The following is a 21,726-nucleotide window of genomic DNA, read 5'->3' on the forward strand; positions in this document are numbered from 1 at the left end:
GGATGCAGCACGATGTTGGTAATTACCCAAGCAGTGAAAAATGAAGCTATTCCAAGAAGGGGTATTTCATTTCCATCTTAGCTCAGTTACAATCTGAGCCTTTCAGACATACAGTAATTACCAGAATCTAATTGCAGCCAAGTCCAGGAATGCAAAGCATGCCATACCGAGGTTGTAAATGCCATCTTCATGTGATTGATGAAGGCAAAATTTTATTAATTTGCTGAGATGAGCTGGGCAGCACGTGATTTCAGCATATCCCCTGGCTGGAAAGCTGTCTGAGGCTGGAACAGATTCATGTTTGTGGGTTTTCATAGCCCCTTTTATGTCCTTGCCCAGCACATTGTGCTTCAAGAGATACCCAGCTGCTGTGGAAAATCAAGCAAATTTATGTTGCGTGAGATGACTGAGTTCACTCTCGGGGGTGGCAGTGGTTGTTTTCTCCCTCAGTAAGGCTGGGCTACGCACTTTGATTTCCAAAGCCCTGTTATCACGGGAAACCAGTGGGGCGGAACTGCCTCTCTCCTACCGCACTGCTTCTGCTGGTGCAACCCGGGGACACTGCGGCTTTTGGCAGAGGAGCGAGCCTGCGTCACTTCTCACAACCTGAGTGCGTGAGCAGAATTCATTTAGTGCCAAGGGACGAGGCGGGAAGAGAAAGTTAGCTATTGCCACCAACCCAGAGACGGGGAGGATGGTCTCCTAGTCTCCAGGGACACCATTGCATCTGTAAGAATGTTGGCTGCGGAGCCAGAGGACACGGATGGGGACCTTTGCTGAGCCTCACTAGTAGACCCATAGGCTCGGAGGAGGTGAGTGTGGCTGTCTCAGAGCCGAGATCAGGCCATACCTGCCTGCTCCCTTCTTCAGAGACAAGGTATCAATACCACAGACGTAACCCTGTTACCACTGCTGTCAGCCAGATGCGGGCAGAAGGTTAAAAAATGATCAACACAGGAGGAGAGCAGGGTATCTTGCCTTTGTCGCCTCCTTTCTTCCTAGTTCCCTTTTGCTTCCTCTTTGTCATTGGATTCACAGACTTTCCCCAGATTGTCCCTTCTTATAAGTGAAGAGAACACGGCCCCTTGGAACAGGCAACCTGAAGAAAAAGTTGTTAAGGCCATATGGAGATACAAAACGGAGTTTAGAGGGTTGGCATGCCCTGCTCAGGATGGTGCAGTTACCCCCTAAAGATGCCCTGTTCTTTTCTCACATACTATTTATATGTGCCTCAGTTTTCCCCATCTGTGAATTGGGGGTGATAACAGTGTTCACTTACACTTTGCTGTGAGGATTGAGTTATGTGAATTACTTTGAATGTGCCTTGTACAGAATAAACATTATAGGTAAGTTGATTTTTATTATTACACATGTTTCTTAAAAAAAAATCCAGGTAACATATCTACCTTTAAAAATGTTGGGGATTATTTTGATTTGATAATTTTATAAAATTCATTAAAACAACTATAAATGTTTCATGATGTTGTATTAGCGGTGTTAGGGGTTTCCAGTGTGTGTCCAATGGGCAATTAGTTAATCTCAAGTGATTTTCAAGTTGGAGGTTGAAAGACCACTATCCTGTCAGTCAGAAGAGCAGGGTACAAGTCTTGAGTCTTTCACCACTTAGCTGTGTGGTCTTAAGCAAGTCACTGAACCTCTCTGAGCTTTTGTTTTCTTACCCATGAAGTGAAGACTGTGCTGTTTGCCCAATTTTCCCCATAAGGTTGTTGTGAGAATGAAACGAGGTGTCAGTGTCTTGCAGGCTGTAAGTACTGAACATGTACAGGGATTCTTGTTAACCTAATAACAAAGGCCACATCTTAAGCTTGTCATTCCTTAATGTCCTTCTGGTCAACCATCATCAATTCAGTCCCCTGAAGTAGCCAGTGCAGTGTGAAGGGTGAGGAACCAAAGAAGGTGGGAATGAGGGGGACAAGCCAGCACCAGCTTGTCCTCCTCACTAGGTTCTTAGCTGCTGCTGCAGACTGCCGATAGCTCGCACCCAGGCCAGGAGACTGAAACCAGGAGCCAGGCGAAGTGTGGTAGGAGATGCGCGACCTAGGTGGCAGGCTGCAGAAAGAGAGAAGACCGTGGGGCGAATCATCAAGCAGTGGTTGGTGTTCTGCCTCTGGCCCCTGTGGTCCTGGATTCGTATACTGGCTCCACCATAGACCGGCTGAGCAAGTCTGGGGAAACTGATGAACCTCTCTGAACCTCAGTTTCTTCATCTTTAAAATGGAGAACCACAACAATACCCAGCTCCTTGAGCTACAGTGAGGATGAAATGGCATAACTCATGTTATGTGTTCAGTCTTGTACCAACGATACCAAGTGAAACTGAAACTGTGAGCTTCTTGAGGGTAGGGGAGCCAGGTATTATTCACCTTTATATTTCCAGCGCCAAGCACACTCCCTGACACAAGCCAATGCCCAATAACTAGAGTTGGAACAAAAGTGAACAGGATGATGGGAAGATAAGGTAGAGCAGAAAAGGGATCAAGAGGAGATGAGACTGGACGCATGGGTTCACACAGAATTCCAGGGTCTTGAATGCCTTGCCAAAGAGTTTGGGTGCCAGAGAGAGTTTTTAATGAGGGAGTGATGACCTGATGAATTTCTGAGGGAGATAACTTTGGAGGATTGCCAAGGATGGGTCTGGAAAGGAGCAGAATCGAAATTACAAGACCACGGCAGAGTCAGTACAGCAGTGAACCTGGGGAGAAGAGGTCGGTTTCCAGAAACATTTCGGTGGAGTTCAACTGGTGATTAATTGTTTATAGGAGAAGCAGGTGAGTCAGTATTCTAGGAACATCAGCAAGTCACGGGTTGCCATGTCTCCCTCCAAGGGATCTTCCCCATCCAGGGACTGAACCCACATCTCCTGTGTCTCCTGCATTGCAGGCAAATTCTTTACTGCTGAGCCACTGGAGAAGCCCTTGGCTATACCACAGACAGCTTGAAAAAGGAAGCTTTTCTGGATTTAGCAATAAAACTCCCTCTGATTCTGAGACATGATGTGATGGGTTGGGCCATGGTCTTAGACCATTTAATCTGGCCTTCCTGTTACAGTTCTAGACTAAGTAAGGTGCTAAAAGAGGAATGTCTGATCATATCAAGTTCTGATAGAACCCAAATGATAGAGGTTGAGTTTCACCCCAAATTTTCTTAAAAAGAATCGCTGATGTCCGTTTCACCTGGCCAATGATTTAGTAGGCAGGAAAACAATTTGAACAAATACTGATTGAGCACATACTATGGGTCAGGTACTTAGCTAAATGCTGGGCTTGAATTTACTTATCTAATCTACACAGCGTCCCTTTGAGGTGGTTAAATTCACTGTCACAGACATACACGTTTGATCCTGCTCACACTATACTCTCTCCATGTTACAGGTAAGGAAACATGTACAGAGAATCTCAGTCACTTACCCAAGGTCACACAGCTAATGTGTGTCAGAGACAGGATTTGAACCCAGGCTATCTGTTTTCAGAGTTGCTGCTCCTAGCCACCCCATTGTCCTGCCTCAAATCCGTGTTGTGCTGCTTTGGGGCATAGAGCAGAATAGAGACACTCACAGGAATTGTTTAAACATGCTGCTTGGTTTTTTATTACCCCACTAATACATGTCTGTTGGGTTTTGCTCACAGCTGCCCTATTCACTTGGGATTTCAGACACTGCAATAAAAACCTTGCTAATGTCTTAGTCATGAGAAATGAGAAGTGAGCTCGCCTGCTAAAGGGAACGGTCTGGATTAGAGAGTGATTCCATAAGTTCCATTTTATTATTAATAATTATACTGCCTCACATGTGGTAGCCTGTCTCTCCTCTTTTGTTTTCAAATCTGTGATTCTCTCTAACACTCCAGGGTGGAGGAGGTAGAACGGATATGATTATCTTCATTTCTCAGATGAAAACATTGAGGTTCAGATTTCAATGACTTGGCAAAGTCACACAACCTGTTATTTCACAGGGCTTAAGAGGTGACAGAACTATTCTTATGTAGAAGAGGCAGGACCTGTTTAACGTAGCAATTAAGAGCTTCTAATTAGCAGTATCCAATGACTTTGAATAAGTGGTCTAAAATCCTTGAAAGAACTTGTTCTCATAAACATATTTGCATCTTGTTTATACTATTCCTTTTTCTGAGTCTTATCTATAGAGGTTCTGTAGCTAGGTGGAATTAATGTGGACTTTGATTTCATAGAGACAGAAAATAGCGTGGAGATTCGAGTTAACTCTTATTCATCAGAAAGCTAAGTATGGGCCCATCATGTGCACTTTCCCACCTGTCTTCTCTTAAAGCTGCTGTGAGCATCACACTTTGCCAGAAACATGACTGCAAATCTGTTTCCTCTTTGCAGCCTGTGCAGGGCTTTGATTATGCCAAGCAGCACCTGGGCCAGCAAGGGGCGGACGAGGAGGTCATCCCGGTGACTCAGGAAACGGTGGTCCTCCCACTACCCGTTAGAGATGCTCCTGCCTCTCAGGAAAGGGATGCCCCTCAGGATGGAAGCACCATCAAGACGGCCAAATCCATCGAAACCAGAAAGAGGTAGGCACAGGGCCAGATTCTGCCTCTCTGTGTCAGCAAGAGAAATAATTGATGGGGAGAAGAGCTGAAGCCCTCAATTCCTCTGTTCTCTTTAAAAATTCCCCTTCATGCTTGTTTTGAATATTTGAGAAGGAGACTAAGGAAGAGGATAGGAATCATAATTCTTGCATCTCATGAGCCATCCGTTGTAACGTTTTAGATGTCTAATCAACCACAACTGTTGAGGTTTGCTTCTTAGATTTATGGTAACAAATTTGGCACTGATGTTACACATATTTTTTTAATTTATCTTAAAAGCAGTGCCTTTGGTTCAGGATAGTTGTATTTTATCTGGCAATTTCTCTGTAGAGCTTATGGTTTTAGTTCAAAAACTAGTTATTGGGCTTTTACTATGAGCAAGGCACTTTGACAGGCATTGGGATGGCTACAGAAAGGTTTAAGATTGATTCCTGTCCCCAAGCATCTCATGATGGAAAGACAGAGATAAATTGTTGGAATACCAAGCCTGATGGGCAGGTGCCTACTGTGGAGTCTAAACCATGTCCTGGAGAAAAGAGAGAAGGAAGAATTTAAATCTGATGCGGGAAAGTGTCATCGAAGAGGTTGTGTTTTAACCAAGCCTTGAAGGACAAGTGGGATGTCCATGGCGGGAAAGAGATAAAAGCATCCAGGCTGGAAGAGCCAGGAGACAGCGATGATTACTTATGATGAATGGGGTTTAGAGTTCACAGTGTTTGAAATGCAGTGAAAGATGGAACCAGAAGATAGATGAAAACTGTGGAGAGTCTTAACTGCCAGACTGAGGAGTTTGACCTTTATACTCTAGTCAGTATTAAGCCACTGAGAGTTCTTCAGGAAGACAGTGATGCCCAGCCTGTGTCTTAGAAAGACTTCTCCAGTGCCTTGTGGGTGATAGATGGGAGAGGTTAGGCTAGAGGCCAGGACACTTGTTGGGACTTTGCAATAGCCTCAGAAAGAGATAATGAACTCCATGGCCAACTCTGTTGCCTGGCTAACCAACTTTCATTGCCAACCTCTTTTTTTCTTGCCTGAGACCACAATGGTGGCTGAAAAACTACATCCTGTTTGCCTCCTTCTCTCCTTTCCGGTAACAGATATTTATCAATTGTTTGCTGTTAACCAGGCACAAAAGATACTGCAAGGAACAAGACAAAGTTCGTGCTCCCATAGTTCTTACAGTTTAATGGGGGAGAGATAGACAATAAACAGGAAGATAAAAATATAGTAGGTTGGGAGGTGATGAGTATGGAGAAGAAAACCAAAGCATGGTAAGGGATTGGAGATGTGGAAAGGGGAATATGATGCTATTTTAGCAAGACTTGGGGAAGGCCTCACTGATAAAGTGACATGTGAGAAAGACTTTATTGAACATCCCAAGCAGATGGAACAGTATGTGCTAAGCCCAGAGGAGGAAACGTCTTGACTTGCTTAAGGAAGAGCATGAAGGCCAAAGAGGCTGATGAGAACTAGGGAGAAAGTTTGTAGTAGCTGAGTCAGAGAAACTAACTGAGGTTGATCTTGTTAGGCTTTAGAAATCAAAGTCCGAACCTGGCATTTTATTGTGAATGAAGATCAGGAGTCCTTAGAAGAGGGTTTTGAGAACAATGACAGGATGTGACTTGCATTTTAAAGGCTCACTCTGGCTGCTGTGTGGAAATAAGACTGTAGAGAAGCAGAGAGACCCATTAGGAGGCTTTTGTATGAGTCCAGGTGAGAGATGGTGGTGTGGACCAGGTCATGGAGATGTGGGAAGTGATTAGGCTCTAGAGGTGTGTACAAGGAAGAGCCGACAAGGTTTGCTGATAAATTGTTGTGTAGTATGGAAATAGAGAGGGATGATTTACCCTTTTTGTGCTGGGGAAGACTGGAGGAGAAGTTTGTAGAGTTTGGTTATGGAAATGTGAAGTGTGAGATGCCCATGAGACATGCAAGTGGAGACACTGAGAGCTCAGTTAACCATATGAGTCTGGAGTTCAGAGGAGAGGTCGAGAGTCGAAATACAAATGTAGGAGCTATCAGTGTTTAGTTACAAAAATCTCTGAGACTAGATGGGCACCTTGGACAGTATAGATGGAGAAGAAATCTAAGAATTGATGCCTGGGACATGGCAGTGATTAAGAGACCCAGATAATGAAGATGAATTGGCAAAAGATTCTGAAAAGCATCCAGAAGAAAGGCACAGAACAAAGCAAGAGTGGAACCCAGGAAGCCAAGAGAATGAAGTTATTTCAGGAGGAAGAAAGGATTGTTTGTATCAAATTTACAAATTTTGTATCGGGTCAAGCATTAAGTCTCCATGCTTTTCTCCAGGAGATCTTGGTGCCTAAAAAGGGTACCGAAAGAGGGTTTTTTTGTTCTCAAAACCCTCTTCTAAGGACACCTGATCTTCATTCACAATAAAATGCCAGGTTCTGACTTTGATTTCTAAAGCCTAACAAGATCAACCTCAGTTAGTTTCTCTGACTCAGCTGCTACAGACTTCCTCCCTAGTTCACAAAGGAAAAAAAAAAAAGAAGAAGAAGTACAGAGAAACAGAGGGTTGGATTTCAGCTTATGTGGGGAAGAATGCAGAGGGCATGTTGATTAATTATCTGTTTCCTCATAACAAACCACTCTAAAGTTTAGCAGCCTAAAACAGCAACCATTTATTTAGCTCATAATTTTCGGTGGATCAGCAGTCTTGGCTGAGCTCAGCTGGGTGGCTCTTCTAGTCTGAACTTGGCTTGGCTGATCTCAGCTGGGCTGTCTCATGCATCTTTGGTCAGGGAGGAGGTCTGCTGGGCTGGCTTGTTGATGACAGCCTTGTCTGGGGTGGCCAGCTAACTGGGGCATCATGGTATGTGGTCCTGATTCCTCTAGTAGGTTAGCTTTCGCTTTTTGACAAGATGGTTACAGAGTTCCCAGGGAAGCAAGAAAACAAGCCCCAAACAAACCTCAAGTCTTTGCTTGTATCATGTTTATTACTGTCCTATTGGCCAAAGCAAAACACAAGAGTCAGTGTGGGAGGGGACTAACCTAAGTTAGTTACAGGGAAGTGTGAACAAATTGGAACCTTAAATGCCAGGGTCCACTCCAGCCTGGAGTTGAAACATACAGAGAAGCAATGGATGATGTATTGGAGTTGGCTGGCCAGTAGTGTTATCTATAGTAATTATTCTCATTATGATCTTTGCCAAGTACAATAAAGGCATGTTAATAATTTTATATCACCTATTAGGATGACACTGAAAAGAAATAAATAGAATTACTAAAATTAGGATATTAACATAGCACTGCACTGCCAGGAAGAATAGAAACTTTTCCACACATTCTAGTTGAGTGGTTTAAATTGTGCAAAGCTTTCTTTTAAAAAAATGGTTTTAGAACAGGCTCTTTTTTTTCATGAATTTGCAAGGAGTCTACTCTTGCTACTGCTGCTGCTGCTGCTAAGTCGCTTCAGTTGTGTCCGACTCTGTGCGACCCCCATAGACGGCAGCCCACCAGGCTCCCCCATTCCTGGGATTCTCCAGGCAAGAACACTGGAGTGGGTTGCCATTTCCTTCTCCAATGCGTGAAAGTGAAGTCGCTCAGTCGTGTCCAACTCTTCGCGACCCCATGGGCTGCAGCCTACCAGGCTCCTCCGTCCCTGGGATTAATCAGATTCAAATTCTTTAACCTCAGATTTTTATTAAGAAATACTAGCTTATGAAACGAATACAAATAAAGAAAACAATGACCCTGTTAAATGATATCTCCATTTGCTTCATAATTTTATCTACAAATATAACTTTACTAAGGGCTGGCTATATCATTGCCAAAACTGTGGGAGAAACGTCATCTCTGTTCAAGTTCAACTGATCACAGGAGTCTCTGATCATTTAGGAAGATTTTAAGATGCCAAATCTGAGAACAAGCCTATCATACATCTATGTTTCTGTCTTCCCCAACTTGCCACATCAGTCTCCTCATTCTTGCCAGACCAGGACTATGTGACCTCTCAGAATGGGGCTGTTAGATGGTCCAAAAAGTTTTGCAAGTGAAGAATAAGGGAGTGACTTCTCTGGTGGTCCAGAGGTTAAAAGACTATGCCTTCCAGTGCAAGGGATGCAGGTTCGACCCCTGGTTCGGGAGCCGAGATCCCACATGCCTCATGGCCCCCAAAAGCCAAAACATAGAAAATGGAAACAGTGTGGTACAACTTCTATAGATCCACGCACAAGAAAATGATCCACACACAAAAAAAATCTTAAAAAAAAAAAAAGAATAGGGGAAACCAATGATTTGGTGATCATTAAGATATCTCCATTCTTCAAAATTGTTTTAAAACTGAAGGAAAATGGAAGATTTAGCTGTGTGCAAACAACCAGATGATGTTTCAAGTTCTTTTCCTTATGTAGGCTTTTGGCAATGCTATTTTGTTGGTCCATGACTGATATTATGAGCAAGGATGGAGAATCGACCTCATAGGGACAGCCATTTGCAGTGGGCACTTCAGTGCATGGACTGGTCCTGATTGTTGAGCAGTTGATTTAATCCCCACCCCCATGATTGTTCTTCAGGATCTGTGTCCACCCAGACTCAGAATGGGGACTATTGAGTTCAGTGGCCTTAGATTGCAGCCTCTCTGGTGACCCATTTAAAGACATTTTTGTCCCTGTCCTGAGTAGACACATGCACACACACACACACATCTCACCCTCTGTTTTGGATCAGAAATTCATGGAATTGACAAACCCGGGTCTCCTGCATTGCAGGCGGACTCTCTACTGTTTAAGCCACCTAGCCCTGTGAATGAAGTTGACAGTTTCATGTAAACAGAAGTCTATAAGCTGATGCAAAGAATAAAGCAGAGTTGGGCTCCCCCCACCCCAACCCGGAAATGTGCTCATTCATACCTTTCCTTGGAGGGAGAGGAATAGTCAGAAAATTATTTCAAGATCAAATGAGGGAAGGGACATGCAAATGCCTCAGTTCAGTTCAGTTCAGTTCAGTCGCTCAGTTGTGTCCGACTCTTTGCGACCCCATGAATCTCAGCACGCCAGGCCTCCCTGTCCATCACCATCTCCCGGAGTTCACTCAAACTCAACGTCCATCGAGTCAGTGATGCCATCCAGCCATCTCATCCTCTGTCATCCCCTTTTCCTCCTGCCCCAATCCCTCCCAGCATTAGTCTTTTCCAATGAGTCAACTCTTCGCATGAGGTGGCCAAAGTACTGGAGTTTCATCTTTAGCATCATTCCTTCCAAAAAATACCCAGGGCTGATCTCCTTTAGAATGGACTGGTTGGATCTCCTTGTAGTGCCTCAGAAAAACCATTAAATATTTTGTGCACGTAAAACAAGTTGCCAGGAGCTTTTCTTTCTGGACCTCAATGAAAATCCCTTTGTCCCACTAAGCCAATGGGAAGAGTTCAGTTCAGTTCAGTCTCTCAGTCGTGTCTGACTCTTTGCGACCCCATGGACTGCTGCACGCCAGGCTTCCCTGTCCATCACCACCAACTCCTGGAGTTTACTCAAACTCATGTCCATTGAGTCAGTGATGCCATCCAACCATCTCATTCTCCCATCCCCTTCTCCTCCAGCCTTCAATCTTGCCCAGCATCAGGGTCTTGGGGAGAGTGAAGAAGTGAAGTGAAGTTGCTCAGTCATGTCCGACTCTTTGCAACCCCATGGACTGTAGCCTACCAGGCTCCTCAGTCCATGGAATTTTCCAGGCAAGAATACTGGAGTGGATTGCCATTTCTTTAACTGTGAGGTTCTGAAAACAATCCTAGAGCGTGTGTGTGTTTGCCCACTGGGCACTCAGTGATCACATAGTTAATGCCTCATTCATATTTCCCAAACTACATTTGTTGTATTACTTTTATGGTGAAAGAGGTTGTGGTAAAAAACAAACAAACAAACAAAAACAACCCAGAGAAGTGCTGAATTAAACAAAACAAGATGAATCTCTTTCTGACAGGACTGATGGGACCCTTTGAAGTGCTAACGTGCTGTCAGAATGCCCAAAGAGGGAGCATTGTAAACGGTTCCTCCCAGACGCATGCTTGTCTGCATGTCCTTGGCAGAGAGCACCTCCTGTGGCCCTGAGTGTGTTCTGTGCACTCGTGCCGACTGCCTCCTCCCATGGTTGTGAGTGGGCCCTTTCATTGTGCATGGTTTTTAGGGTGCTGAAGTGCATGGAAATGTGCATGACTGAGAATCCCAAATTCTCAGAGGAAAAGAGGGAAATGAGAGGAGGAGGCTTACTTACGGGTCAGGGGCTGCATTTTATTCCAGTCAGTTTTCCACTGTAGGGGCCACGTGCCAGTAGGTTCTGAGTTTGTGCAATTGACAAGAGAAGAACAAGGGGTTCGGTGAGCCTCTGGATAGCTGTCCCCTGATTGTCTCCCCCAGAGGGGAAGGCAGTGGGTCTTTGGCTCATCCCACCCACAGGCTGGTGTGGTCTGGGGTGCGTGAGCCTCGGCAGGGGCAGGAGTCCCTTTCCCCATAGGTTCCAGAGGACCCTAGAATGGCCCCAAGGGAAGGCAAGAAGGCCCTGTGGCTTGCCCTGTGTAAGGCCTGCCTCCTCTGGGACACCGTAGAAGACAGAAAGGGAAGGGGCTCTGGCTTCCAGGGCTGACTCACCACTTCCCAACTCTGCCCTGGACAAAACACCTCGGCTCCGGAAACTCGCGTTCCTCACTTGCTAACAAGAGTGGCAGTCACCATGCCAGTTGGTCACAATGAGGATGCAGCGACAGTGTGAAGGGCTTCCCGGCGGGCGCTAGTGGTAAAGAACCTGCTTGCCAATGCAGGAGACGTAAGAGACGGCAGTGTGGTCCCCAGGTCGGGAAGATCCCCTGGAGAAAGGAAAGGGCAATGCACTCCAGTATTCTTGTCTGGAGAAGCCCATGGACAGAAGAGCCTGGAGGGCTACAGTCCATAGGGTCGCAGAGTTGGACATGATTGAAGTGACTTAGCACATAGAACAACAGTTTGAAAGCATGCAGCAAGTCCTTGGCGCATAGTAGGTGCTCATGGTGGGTTTTTGGAGAACGTGGGTGGTATCTTCATATCTCTGGATGCCTGTAAACCTGGCACAGATCCCAGCACAGAGTAGGAACTTCTGAATGAATGGATAGCTCAAATTGATAGATTCAAATGTAAGTGGTTACCAGTTAGCACAAAGAATGTGTGTGCATGTGTGTGAGAGAGAACTCAGTGGTGGAGTGACTTAATCTTTAGGAGTCAAGATATATTCTGTAAGGAAATCAACCAAAGAGAACCATATTTTATGCATGTCCCTCAAGATGCCATGTGAATCAAACACTCTGCAACACTCTCCAAATTGCCATGTTTTAAAAAGAGGGCACAGTGAGCAAACGCCATCACTGCCATGTCCGTAGTCACTGGGGGTTAATGAAAAGGAGATGGGAACGGAGGGCTGCACTCGTTGAACTTCTCTGCAGAGCTAAGCACTGGTAAACACACTTTACAACAGCCAGCTGCTTAACCCTGTAGTGTTAAGCTATAGTGTTGTACTGCAGGGTTTGTTTTTTCCCCTTTTCCTATATTATGTCTTCTTGGTGGATAAAACCGGAAAGAAAGGCTACAGCCATAAACTGTGCAAATAAAATAACCTTGAGAGGAGGCTGCTCCAGTTGAAACTTACTGTCTCCCTGTTGCTATGGTTACCTCCAGCAGGTCGCCCAGTGAGAATGGCTCTGTCATCAGCAACGAATCAGGGAAGCCCAGCTCGGGGAGGCGCTCACCCCAGAATGTAATGGCACAGCAGAAAGTGACAAAGGAGGAGGCTCGGAAGAGAAATGGTGAGAAGCCTTCCCTGCCAAGCACCACCCCCGAGCCCAGCCCACACACACTCGCGCAAGCGCGTGCTCACACTTGCACACCAGTGTGCTTTAAATCAGCCCCACGCTCCTCCTTCCTGTGTCCTACAAAGGTCCTACCTACCTTCCTGAGGTATCACACCATACCCTTTCCTGAATTATTCTGTTTCACTACCTCTGCCCTCTGTTCTTATGGGACTGTGCAGAAAAACCTCATTTACAGGTTGAACTGAGGTTTGCTTAGACATTTTTCTTATTTGGAGGTGAATTGCCTTGATTTCTAGCACCAGGTCCACTAGGGTGGCGGGTTTCCGAATTGATGCTTGTCTTGGAGGTTGCCCTTCATTTTCTTGCCCTGAGCCCCTTGATAAATTTCAGGGGTTCAGTCTGTGCCTATGAATCCAGATAGCACAAGTCCAGCTCCCCCAGGAAAAACAAGACAGTAATAAATCTGTCCTCATAAAAATCAGCCCCTGCTTCTGTCTTTATTCTCCAGGGCAACTTAACCGTTTAGTTTCTCTCTAGGGCAGGTCTTTTCCCTCCCTGTAAAGGACTGGTCTTGGGGGTTGTTTACAAGTGGTCGCAGCTGCCTTGCTGTGCTGTCGCACCGTCTATAGATGGCATCTGTCAGGCATCATTGTGCAGCCTCCCTCCCTCCTCCTCATCTTACTTTTGTCCTGAGTCTCATCTTCGCTCAATCCTTCCGTGTGTGATGTCTCTGCCACTCAGATCAGGGAAAATTCCTTTTGGATCTCCAAGGGTTATAGATAGAGTCCTATAGCAATGCCAGGTGAAAAGGCAAACGGTCTGGCACTCTGGTTGGCTGTGCTTTTTTAAAAAAAGGAATTTGATGAAGTGTGGTTCAAGGACTCTGTCTTGAAGAGAGCACCAGAATATTCTTTTGTTTTCAAATATCACTTCTTTCTCTTTTTTTGACCAAAACAGAGTGACACAATGGATTTGTCTTCTGTAGGGAAACCGTGGTCCCTATTTCTGGCCATTATGTAAAGCATGTGTTTAAACTGGCATACCGATTTGATTCTTAAATTTTTTTCTTCTCCTAAACCCCTCTATGCTCTGTAACATAGAGACCGTTCGTTCCATGCCAGAATCAGGGTGTGACGTATGGGGTTTTCCTGGACTAACCACCCCACCTGGGACCACTTGGTGTTCTGCCAAGCCAACACACAGGAGACCGCAGGAACTCCGGCTTGTAAAGGGAGATGTGAACTTCGCAACTTTCTCTTCTTTCCTCCCGAGTGAGATCATCAGAGAGGTGGGCAGAGGGAGTGAGGCAACCCAGAGACGATGGGCAGTGAAGCCGTAGGGGCAGGCTGCTTTAACCAAATGTGGTGACCACCATGACCTCTAATCAAGAGGCCCTCCTGCTCCTCCTACTCCTGGCACACTCCTCCCCCACCTTCCTTTATATTCTTCCTGGAAATATATAAAGTCTGGGTAAACTCCGGGAGTTGGTGATGGACAGGGAAGCCTGGCATGCTGCGGTCCATGGGGTCGCAGAGTTGGACACGACTGAGCAACTGAATTGAACTGAAATCAGAGTCCATCCTCCCCCAGCTGCCCCATCACCCACCCCAGTCTTCAAAGGGTCTTGAATAACTCAGTGTGTCTCTCTCAGACCTGTTGACTATGCACACGACACCACACATGTATATTTGCTTTTTTGTTGTATTGCTTTGCTTTATTTTGTACAATGAGACCAGTGTACATACTGCTCTATGCCCTTTTACTTGCTTAAAAATGTGCAACAGACTGTTCTGTCAATAAATACTCTCTTACAAGAGGATGCCTTTCCCCCTTCCCTGCACTTAATCTGTACAAGAGGAAGGGGCAGGGCCAGTTTCATACTCCGTGGCTCCCCACTGGCCCGGGCAGTGGGACACTGAGTTCTCTAAATGTTCCCGCTGACCTTCCTGTTCTTGTTTCCCCCACCCTTCCTGCCTGCCTCCTTATTCCCTTTAGGTCACTTTGATTATTTAAATATCAGGTTCAGAAATAGCAACAGCTGGTGCATGAATAAAATGCAATTACTGTACCAGGTTGAGGTTTTAATGCGTTTGTCTTATTAAAAAGCCATCCTTTCTCCAAGTTTACAGTGCTTCGTTGCATTTTATTTTTGCCAAAGGCAAACACAGTGAATTTTCAGACTTGGTCACTTCTCTTTGACTGGAGGTTCCTGTTCAGCGAGGCTTCACTTTGAAAGTTTCAAATAGAAATGAAAGGACCAACTCGTTTAATGTAAAATTCAACAGATGCTGAAGCACATTAGAATTCTAGGCTGGACCTTCAGTGGAACCTACAAGTGTCCTTTTTTAACACAGGTTCCACTTTATCACAATGCAATATTATAGTTCATCAAAAACATCAATAACATATTTTATTGGATTAGAAGATAAACAGAGGGAAGGAAGGGAAAGCAAAAAATAACATTGAATGGAATTGTAGAAAACGTATAAGGTGTATTTCCATCACATTGTCAGCTTGCATAAAGTACTGAATGTGTGAATATAACCTCTGAGAATAGATTATTCTTTTGGTATGGAATAATCAGATGTTGTTTTATGGCTCAAGGTCCATCCTAGAAGTTAGGGTTACTGATTTTCATTAATAAATGTTCATTTAACAGGCTGTTATTCTAAAATTGTTCTTGATTTTCACCAGGTTTGTTGCCTCCGTAGCTTCTAACTCTCTGCTTTTTTGTGTGTCAATCAAAACTTTAACAGGAAAAGACTGTCTCATATGCAATGTGACTGAAGGCAGGGGTGGGGTGGGGATGGGAAACTTGTAGTTCAGTGGCTTCATTAGTTAACATAGCTGTTGTTATTGTGTTCAGTCACTCAGTCATGTCTGACTCTTTGTGACCACTTGGACTGCAGCACGCCAGACTTCCCTGCCCTTCACCATTCCCTAAGCTTGCTCAAGCTTATGTCCATTGAGTCAGTGGTGCCATCCAGCCATCTCATTCTCTGTCGTCCCCTTCTCCTCCTGTCCTCAATCTTTCCCAGCATCAGGGTCTTTTCTAATGAGTCAGTTCTTTGCATCAGGTGGCCAAAGTACTGAACCCTCAGCTTCAGCATCAGTCCTTCTAATAAATATTCAGGACTGACTTCCTTTAGGATTGATGGTTTGATCTCCTTGCAGCCCAAGGGATTCTCAAGAGTTTTCTCCAACACCACAGCTCAAAAGCATCAATTCTTCAGCAGTTAGCCTTCTTTATGGTCCAGCTGTCACATCCATACATGACTACTGGAAAAACCATAGCTTTGACTTTACAGATCTTTGTTGGCAAAGTAATATCTCTGCTTTTTAATTTACTGTCTAGGTTTGTTTTAGCTTTTCTTCCAAGGAGCAAGTATCTTAATTTCATGAGTCACCATCTGCAGTGATTTTGGGGCCCAAGAAAATAAAGTCTTTGACTGTTTCCATTGTTTCCCCATCTATTTGCCATGAAGTGGTGGGACTGGATGCCATAATTTTTGTTTTTTGAATGTTGAGTTTTAAGCCAGCTTTTCACTCTCCTCTTTCACTTTCATCAAGAGGCTCTTTAGTTCCTCTTTGCTTTCTGCCATAAGGGTGATGTCATCTGCATATCTGAGGTTATTGATATTTCTCCCAGCAATCTTGATTCCAGCTTGTGCTTCATCCAGCCTGGCATTTCACATGATGTACTCTGCATATAAGTTAAATAAGCAGGGTGACAATATGCAGCCTTGAAGTACTCCTTTCCCAATTAGGAACCAGTCGGTTGTTCCATGTCCAGTTCTAACTGTTGCTTCTTGACCTACATACAGATTTCTCAAGAGGCAGGTCAGGTGGTCTGGTATTCCCATCTCTTTCAGAATTTTTCAGTTTTTTGTGATCCACACAGTTAAAGGCTTTAGCATAGTCAATGAAGCAGAAGTAGCTGTTTTTCTGGAACTCTCTTGCTTTTTCAATGATGCAATGGATGTTGGCAATTTGATTTCTGGTTCCTCTGCCTTTTCTAAATTCAGCTTGAACATCTGGAAATTCTCAGTTCACGTACTGTTGAAGCTTGGCTTGGAGAATTTTGAGTATTACTTTTCTAACATGTGAAAAAGTGCAATTGTGTTATAGTTTGAACATTCTTTGGCATTGCCCTTCTTTGGGCTTGGCATGAAAACTGACCTTTTCCAGTCCTGTGGCCACTGCTGAGTTTTCCAAATTTACTGGTATATTGAGTGCAGCACTTTCACAGCATCATCTTTTTAAGGTTTGAAATGGCTCAGCTGAAATTCCATCACCTCCATTAGCTTTGTTCATAGTGATGCTTCCTAAGGCCCGCTTGACTTCTCACTCCAAGTTGTCTGGCTTTAGGTGAGTGGTCACACCATCGTGGTTATCTGGGTCATTAAGATCTTTTTTGTATTCTTCTGTGTATTCTTGCCACCTCTTGTTAATATCTTCTGCTTCTGTTTGGTCCATACCTACCATAGCTATAGGCAGTTTTAGAGTCTGTTTCAAGATGATGTTTAAATATAAGTGGGAAGGATAGATGTGAGAGCTAGGATTTTGAAAGCAAAACAATTTGGCATTTTCTCAACTAAATACAGATGCTTAAACTTGCCAGGTGGCTCAGTAGAAAAGAATCTGCCTGCCAATAAAGGAGATGTAGGAGACACAAGTTCAATCCCCATGTCAGGAAGATCCCCTGGAGAAGGAAATGGCAACCTACTCCAGTATTCTTGCCTGGAAAATCCCAGAGACAGAGGAGCCTGGTGGACTACAGTCCATGAGGTCACAAAGAGATAGACATGACTGAGACACTGAGACACATGCATGCAAACTTCTGAAAGAAGATGAATATCACCTTAAAAAGAGTGTTTTCTGTGAAAGAGTTAAAAATGAGTTCAAGGTGAGAACATAATGTATGTATTTATACTTCAGTTATTTAGAAGAAAGAACCTCCACAGATGCATAAGAGTGTACCTTCCTTTAAGATACCGTGATTTCACAGCCAGGGTTCAGAATTTAATCAGACCTTGCCTCTTAGCTATCATGGGGCAGGAGGGAGACAAGAAGCAGAGAGCTCGGAGGATGAATCACTGCTTTCTTGGCAGGAGCCCTTGAAGATTTGTTAGAGATATTTGCTCAAAAATAGTTTCAGTTTTTATGTTCTTTTCCTTCTCAATGAGATGGAGACTCACTTATTATTTGATAAGCAACACCAAAGGGCAGTGATTCTAGTTGTAGATTATTTGTCTTGAGCTTTAATAAAGATTCCCCCCACAAAAGAACATGTTTTGTTTCAGGGCATTTTCTGCGTCTGATGAGAAGGTTCTCCTCCTGCCAGTTGAAACAGGAGAAAGTGAAATCTCTTATTTACTGAAGTTCAAACCAGCAATGCAAACAAAACACAAATAGATACGGGGTGGATGCTTGGTGGCAATTACTGATGACATGATAAAGTTCTAGGACTTTCTCAGCCTCACCATGGCCCTTTTCTTAGCATTGCCCCATGCTTTTTTCTTAGGAGACAAATTATGCTCTAAATATTCTCACGAACCTGCTGTATTCACATAACACTTTAATGTATTAGCACTTAATGTAGTTCCTTTTAATGTATTTTTCCACACAGTCTTTTTTGGGGGGAGGATAGCTATTTGCTCTTAAAGAAACCTAGAGGAATTATTGTGTGAATCGAAATATGACTTTAAGTAACGATGGAAAAGAGCTGCAGTTTGTAGTTTCCAGGGTATCCTTTTCCTGTCCTATTATAGTTATGCTCCCCCCTTTTACCTGACCATGGGGTGGGAAGTAAGAGTATCACAATTTGGAAGCAATAAAAATGTGAGGTACCATCTTTTCAACCTCTGAATGGTTTCATGATGGCAAGACTTTAACTTCTACATGTTTACTGGTTTTGCAGGTACTAACAGCATCTCCTTTTCCAAGTCAGGAAATTTTAGTCCTTCCTTCACTCATTCAGCAAATCCCTATTGAAAGCCAACTGTGTGTAAGACATTGTTAAAGGCAAAAACATTAGACATTAAAAAGATGGGCACAAATGGAGCTTATGTTCTAGTGGCAGGGGATGGGAGCAGATTAAATCAATACAACAATAATGGTAAAGGCAATGCAGAAATAATAGAAGGATGAGGTGAGTTATTTTGGACTGGTGGATAAAGAAAGTCTTCTTTAAGCAGCAACTTGAAAAATAAGAAGGAACTAGGCAGGTAAAGAATCATGGAAAGAGCAGTCTGAGCAGAAGGAATAGTAAATGCAAAATCCTGGAGGTGGGAACAAGCCTGCTGTGTTCAAAAGGCCATTGTGGCTGGAGCAGGCTGACTCAGGGGAGAGTTGGGAAATGGGCTCAGCAAGGTGGCCAGGGCCACATGGTACAGAACTTTGTAGGTCACAGTAAAGACTCTTGGTTTTATTCTGAGAGAGATGAAGCCTTCAGAGGGTTCTGATCAAAGGAGTGCTGTGATCTGGTTATCTCCTGAAAAGATAATCCATCCTTGCTTCTAGTGGAATGTGTATTTTAGAGGCAGGAGGAGCCGAGTGGCAGCTCAGAGGAGGGGGCTTGTTTAGGAAGTGTATTAGTTACTTATAGCTGTGTAACAAACTACCCCAACACCTAGCCACCAAAAATGACTATCTAAATTTAGTATCTCACATAATGTCTGTGGGTCAGGAATTCAGAAATGGCTTAATGGGGTGATTCTGGCTCCGAGTGTCTCATGAGGTTGCAGTCAAGATGTTAGGCTGAGCTGTACCCATCAAAAGGTTACACTATCACAGTTGTTGGCAGGAGTCTGTTTCCTGCCAAATGGACCTCTCCGTAGGGCTACTTTAGTGGTCTCATAACACGGCAGCAGGCTTCCCCTAGAGTAAGGAGTCATCCAAGAGAGAGCAAAGTGGAAGCAACAATGCTTTTTTTAATGACCTAGACTTGGAAGCAATACACTGTCATTTCTGCAGTTCCCTATTTGTTACACAGGTTAGTCCTATGTGACTATGAGGTGAGAGTTACTTGGTGCCATCTTGGAGTGCATCTTGGATACACCAAGTCATCTTGGTGCCATCTTGAACTTCATAGCAGTTGTCTGGGAGGGAGATTATGATGGGAAAGCAAGAACTGCCTAGCAAAACTACATTCTAAAATGATATATGCGTCTGGTAACACATCTGAATAAAGATCTTTCTCTGTCATTGGCTCATCGGTGACCTATTTACAAATAAGTCCACAGCACCCCAAATATTCCAGGTATAACCCATGGTTAGACTGTGAAGAGTTTTAACTACTTTTGTAAAAATAGCAATTTACTTGGCTTAATTTGAAAAATCTTCTGTGATTATGATACGTGACAGATGTTTCTCAATAATTTAAATGAAATCCCAATCTTGTGAGACAGGAGGAAAGGTGAATATACTTCTATTACATTCATCTTTTATATAACACCTATTTTGCTCCTAAGTTGCTTACTGGGTTGGTTGTTTGAACGGGCTTCATTTATCTCTTGCCGAGCCGTGCTTAGTAAACTGTCATTCATATAGATATTTAATGGGAATGTGCTTTAAGTAAGTCAGCAAGGTACCACTGGCCCTGGAACATTCTCCATCAGCCTGTCTATGGACGCACAATGCAGACGGCTGTCCTTCAGCAATTGCAGCAGAACCCTCTGTCAGAGGGGAGCATTAGTTTAACAGAGTGTAGGTGCAAATCGCTCTAGGTAATTAGGAGAGTTGCCTGTAGCTTTAAGGGCTTCCCTTGTGGCTCAGCTGGTCAAGAATCCACCTGCAATGCAGGGAACCTGGGTTCAATCCCTGGGTTGGGAAGATCCCCTGGAGAAGGGAAAGGCTACCCACTCCAGTATTCTGGCCTAGCGAATTCCATGGACTGTATAGTCCATGGAGTTGCAAAGAGTCGGACGCGACTGAGTGACTTTCACTGTAGCTTTAAATTCATTTCTCAGTGGTTATTTCTTAGCTTTCTTTTGTTTTAGACAAATGAAAGAAACCAAAACCTTAGTCACTGGAGAAATAATCTTCAAGGGGAAAAAATTTCAGCAGCAATTACTGTGGCTGGTTGACCAGGGAAGACTCATAACCTTTATGCAATGCAAAAATGGGTGGCTTTGGTGGCAGAGACTAACTGAGTGCTGTTATTGTCTTGATTATCATATTTTAAGAATAGGTGCCAAGTTTGGCCAAATGGCACTTTCCCCATGTCCGACTCAAATATAGAGAAAAAATTAACTTTTTTTCCCCCAAAATGTGTTCTATCACAGTTTTGAAGGAATGGTTTTGCCATTTAAATTCAAACCAGTGGCGGGGTGAAGAGTATAGATAGTAAATTTTAAGAGAAAGCCACCAGCAGCAGTGAGCCGTTGGCACCGAACCAGACACTGTTGTTCCTGAGGTCATTTTGAGTAAAATGATGTCCTTAGGCTGTGAGCCTGACATACATTCCCCCACGATGGCGCAGCTCCCCTACAACAGAAAATCAATGTGTTTATGTTGTGCTTTAGTGCCGGCGAGTGATGAAGAGGAAGGAGCGGTCCTTTTTGACAACTCTGGCAAGGTGGCTGTGGATCCCTTTGACACATCTTCTGGGTCTGTGCATCTCATCGGAATAAAGCCCACAGCCCTCCCCGTGGTGCACCCTGTCTCGGACAGGAGCCAGGAGCCAGCTGTCCTCAACGGCGAGGTGAGCACCCCAGGACAGAGCGGGAGAGAGTGGGTGCAGCCAGGCCTCTGTGAATGTGGACCAAGGAGGAGCCCTGGGGGCCCCGGGTGCAGGTGTATGGGGCTCTGTGGGTCATTTTTCCCTCTGCATGTGCAGGCCTCAGTGGAACAAATCAGGACACCGGTCACCCCAAACCAGTTTGTTGAGTGATGTTTTTGGAGCGTTTTCCACCTTCATCAGGAAGTCCATGAAATGAAGTGAAGTGAAAGTCGCTCAGTTGTGTCCAACTCTTTGTGATCCCATAGACTGTACAGTCTATGGAATTCTCCAGGCCAGAAAGCCCATAGGGGACTTTATAAAAAGCTGTCATTATGAAGAGAAACATCCAAAATTCTGCTTCCCTAATCCCTCACTCATACAGCCTGCTTCCTTTTTTGATAACACCACTAAAGTGGTCATGATGGGGTATCTGTGGCAGTGGGGATGGAGAGAGCTGAAATTGATAGGGGACCAGAGGAGATATGGACAGGGAATGTGGCCCACTACATAGGCTTTGAAATGACTTTTATTTCTTTTTTTTTTTTAGATTCCTTGTTTTAAATTTATTTTTTTTAATTTTTATTTTTACTTTATTTTACTTTGGTTGGTTTTGCCATACATTCACATGAATCAGC

At 44.2% G+C, this 21,726-nt stretch overlaps 1 protein-coding gene across 1 annotated transcript in view; it reads left to right on the forward strand.

The window, feature by feature from the left end:
• Positions 1–21,726, forward strand: part of KIAA1549L (KIAA1549 like) — a 129,168-nt gene that overhangs the window by 43,969 nt on the left and 63,473 nt on the right. Inside the window, exons 11-13 of the mRNA XM_068988048.1 lie at positions 4,363–4,553; positions 12,236–12,363; positions 20,895–21,073. Of these exons, the coding sequence (XP_068844149.1) occupies positions 4,363–4,553; positions 12,236–12,363; positions 20,895–21,073 (498 nt within the window). The remainder of the gene's footprint in view (positions 1–4,362; positions 4,554–12,235; positions 12,364–20,894; positions 21,074–21,726) is intronic.

Source organism: Capricornis sumatraensis, chromosome 16, assembly GCF_032405125.1.
Source record: "Capricornis sumatraensis isolate serow.1 chromosome 16, serow.2, whole genome shotgun sequence".
In the NCBI taxonomy this organism is placed as follows: Eukaryota; Metazoa; Chordata; class Mammalia; order Artiodactyla; family Bovidae; genus Capricornis; species Capricornis sumatraensis.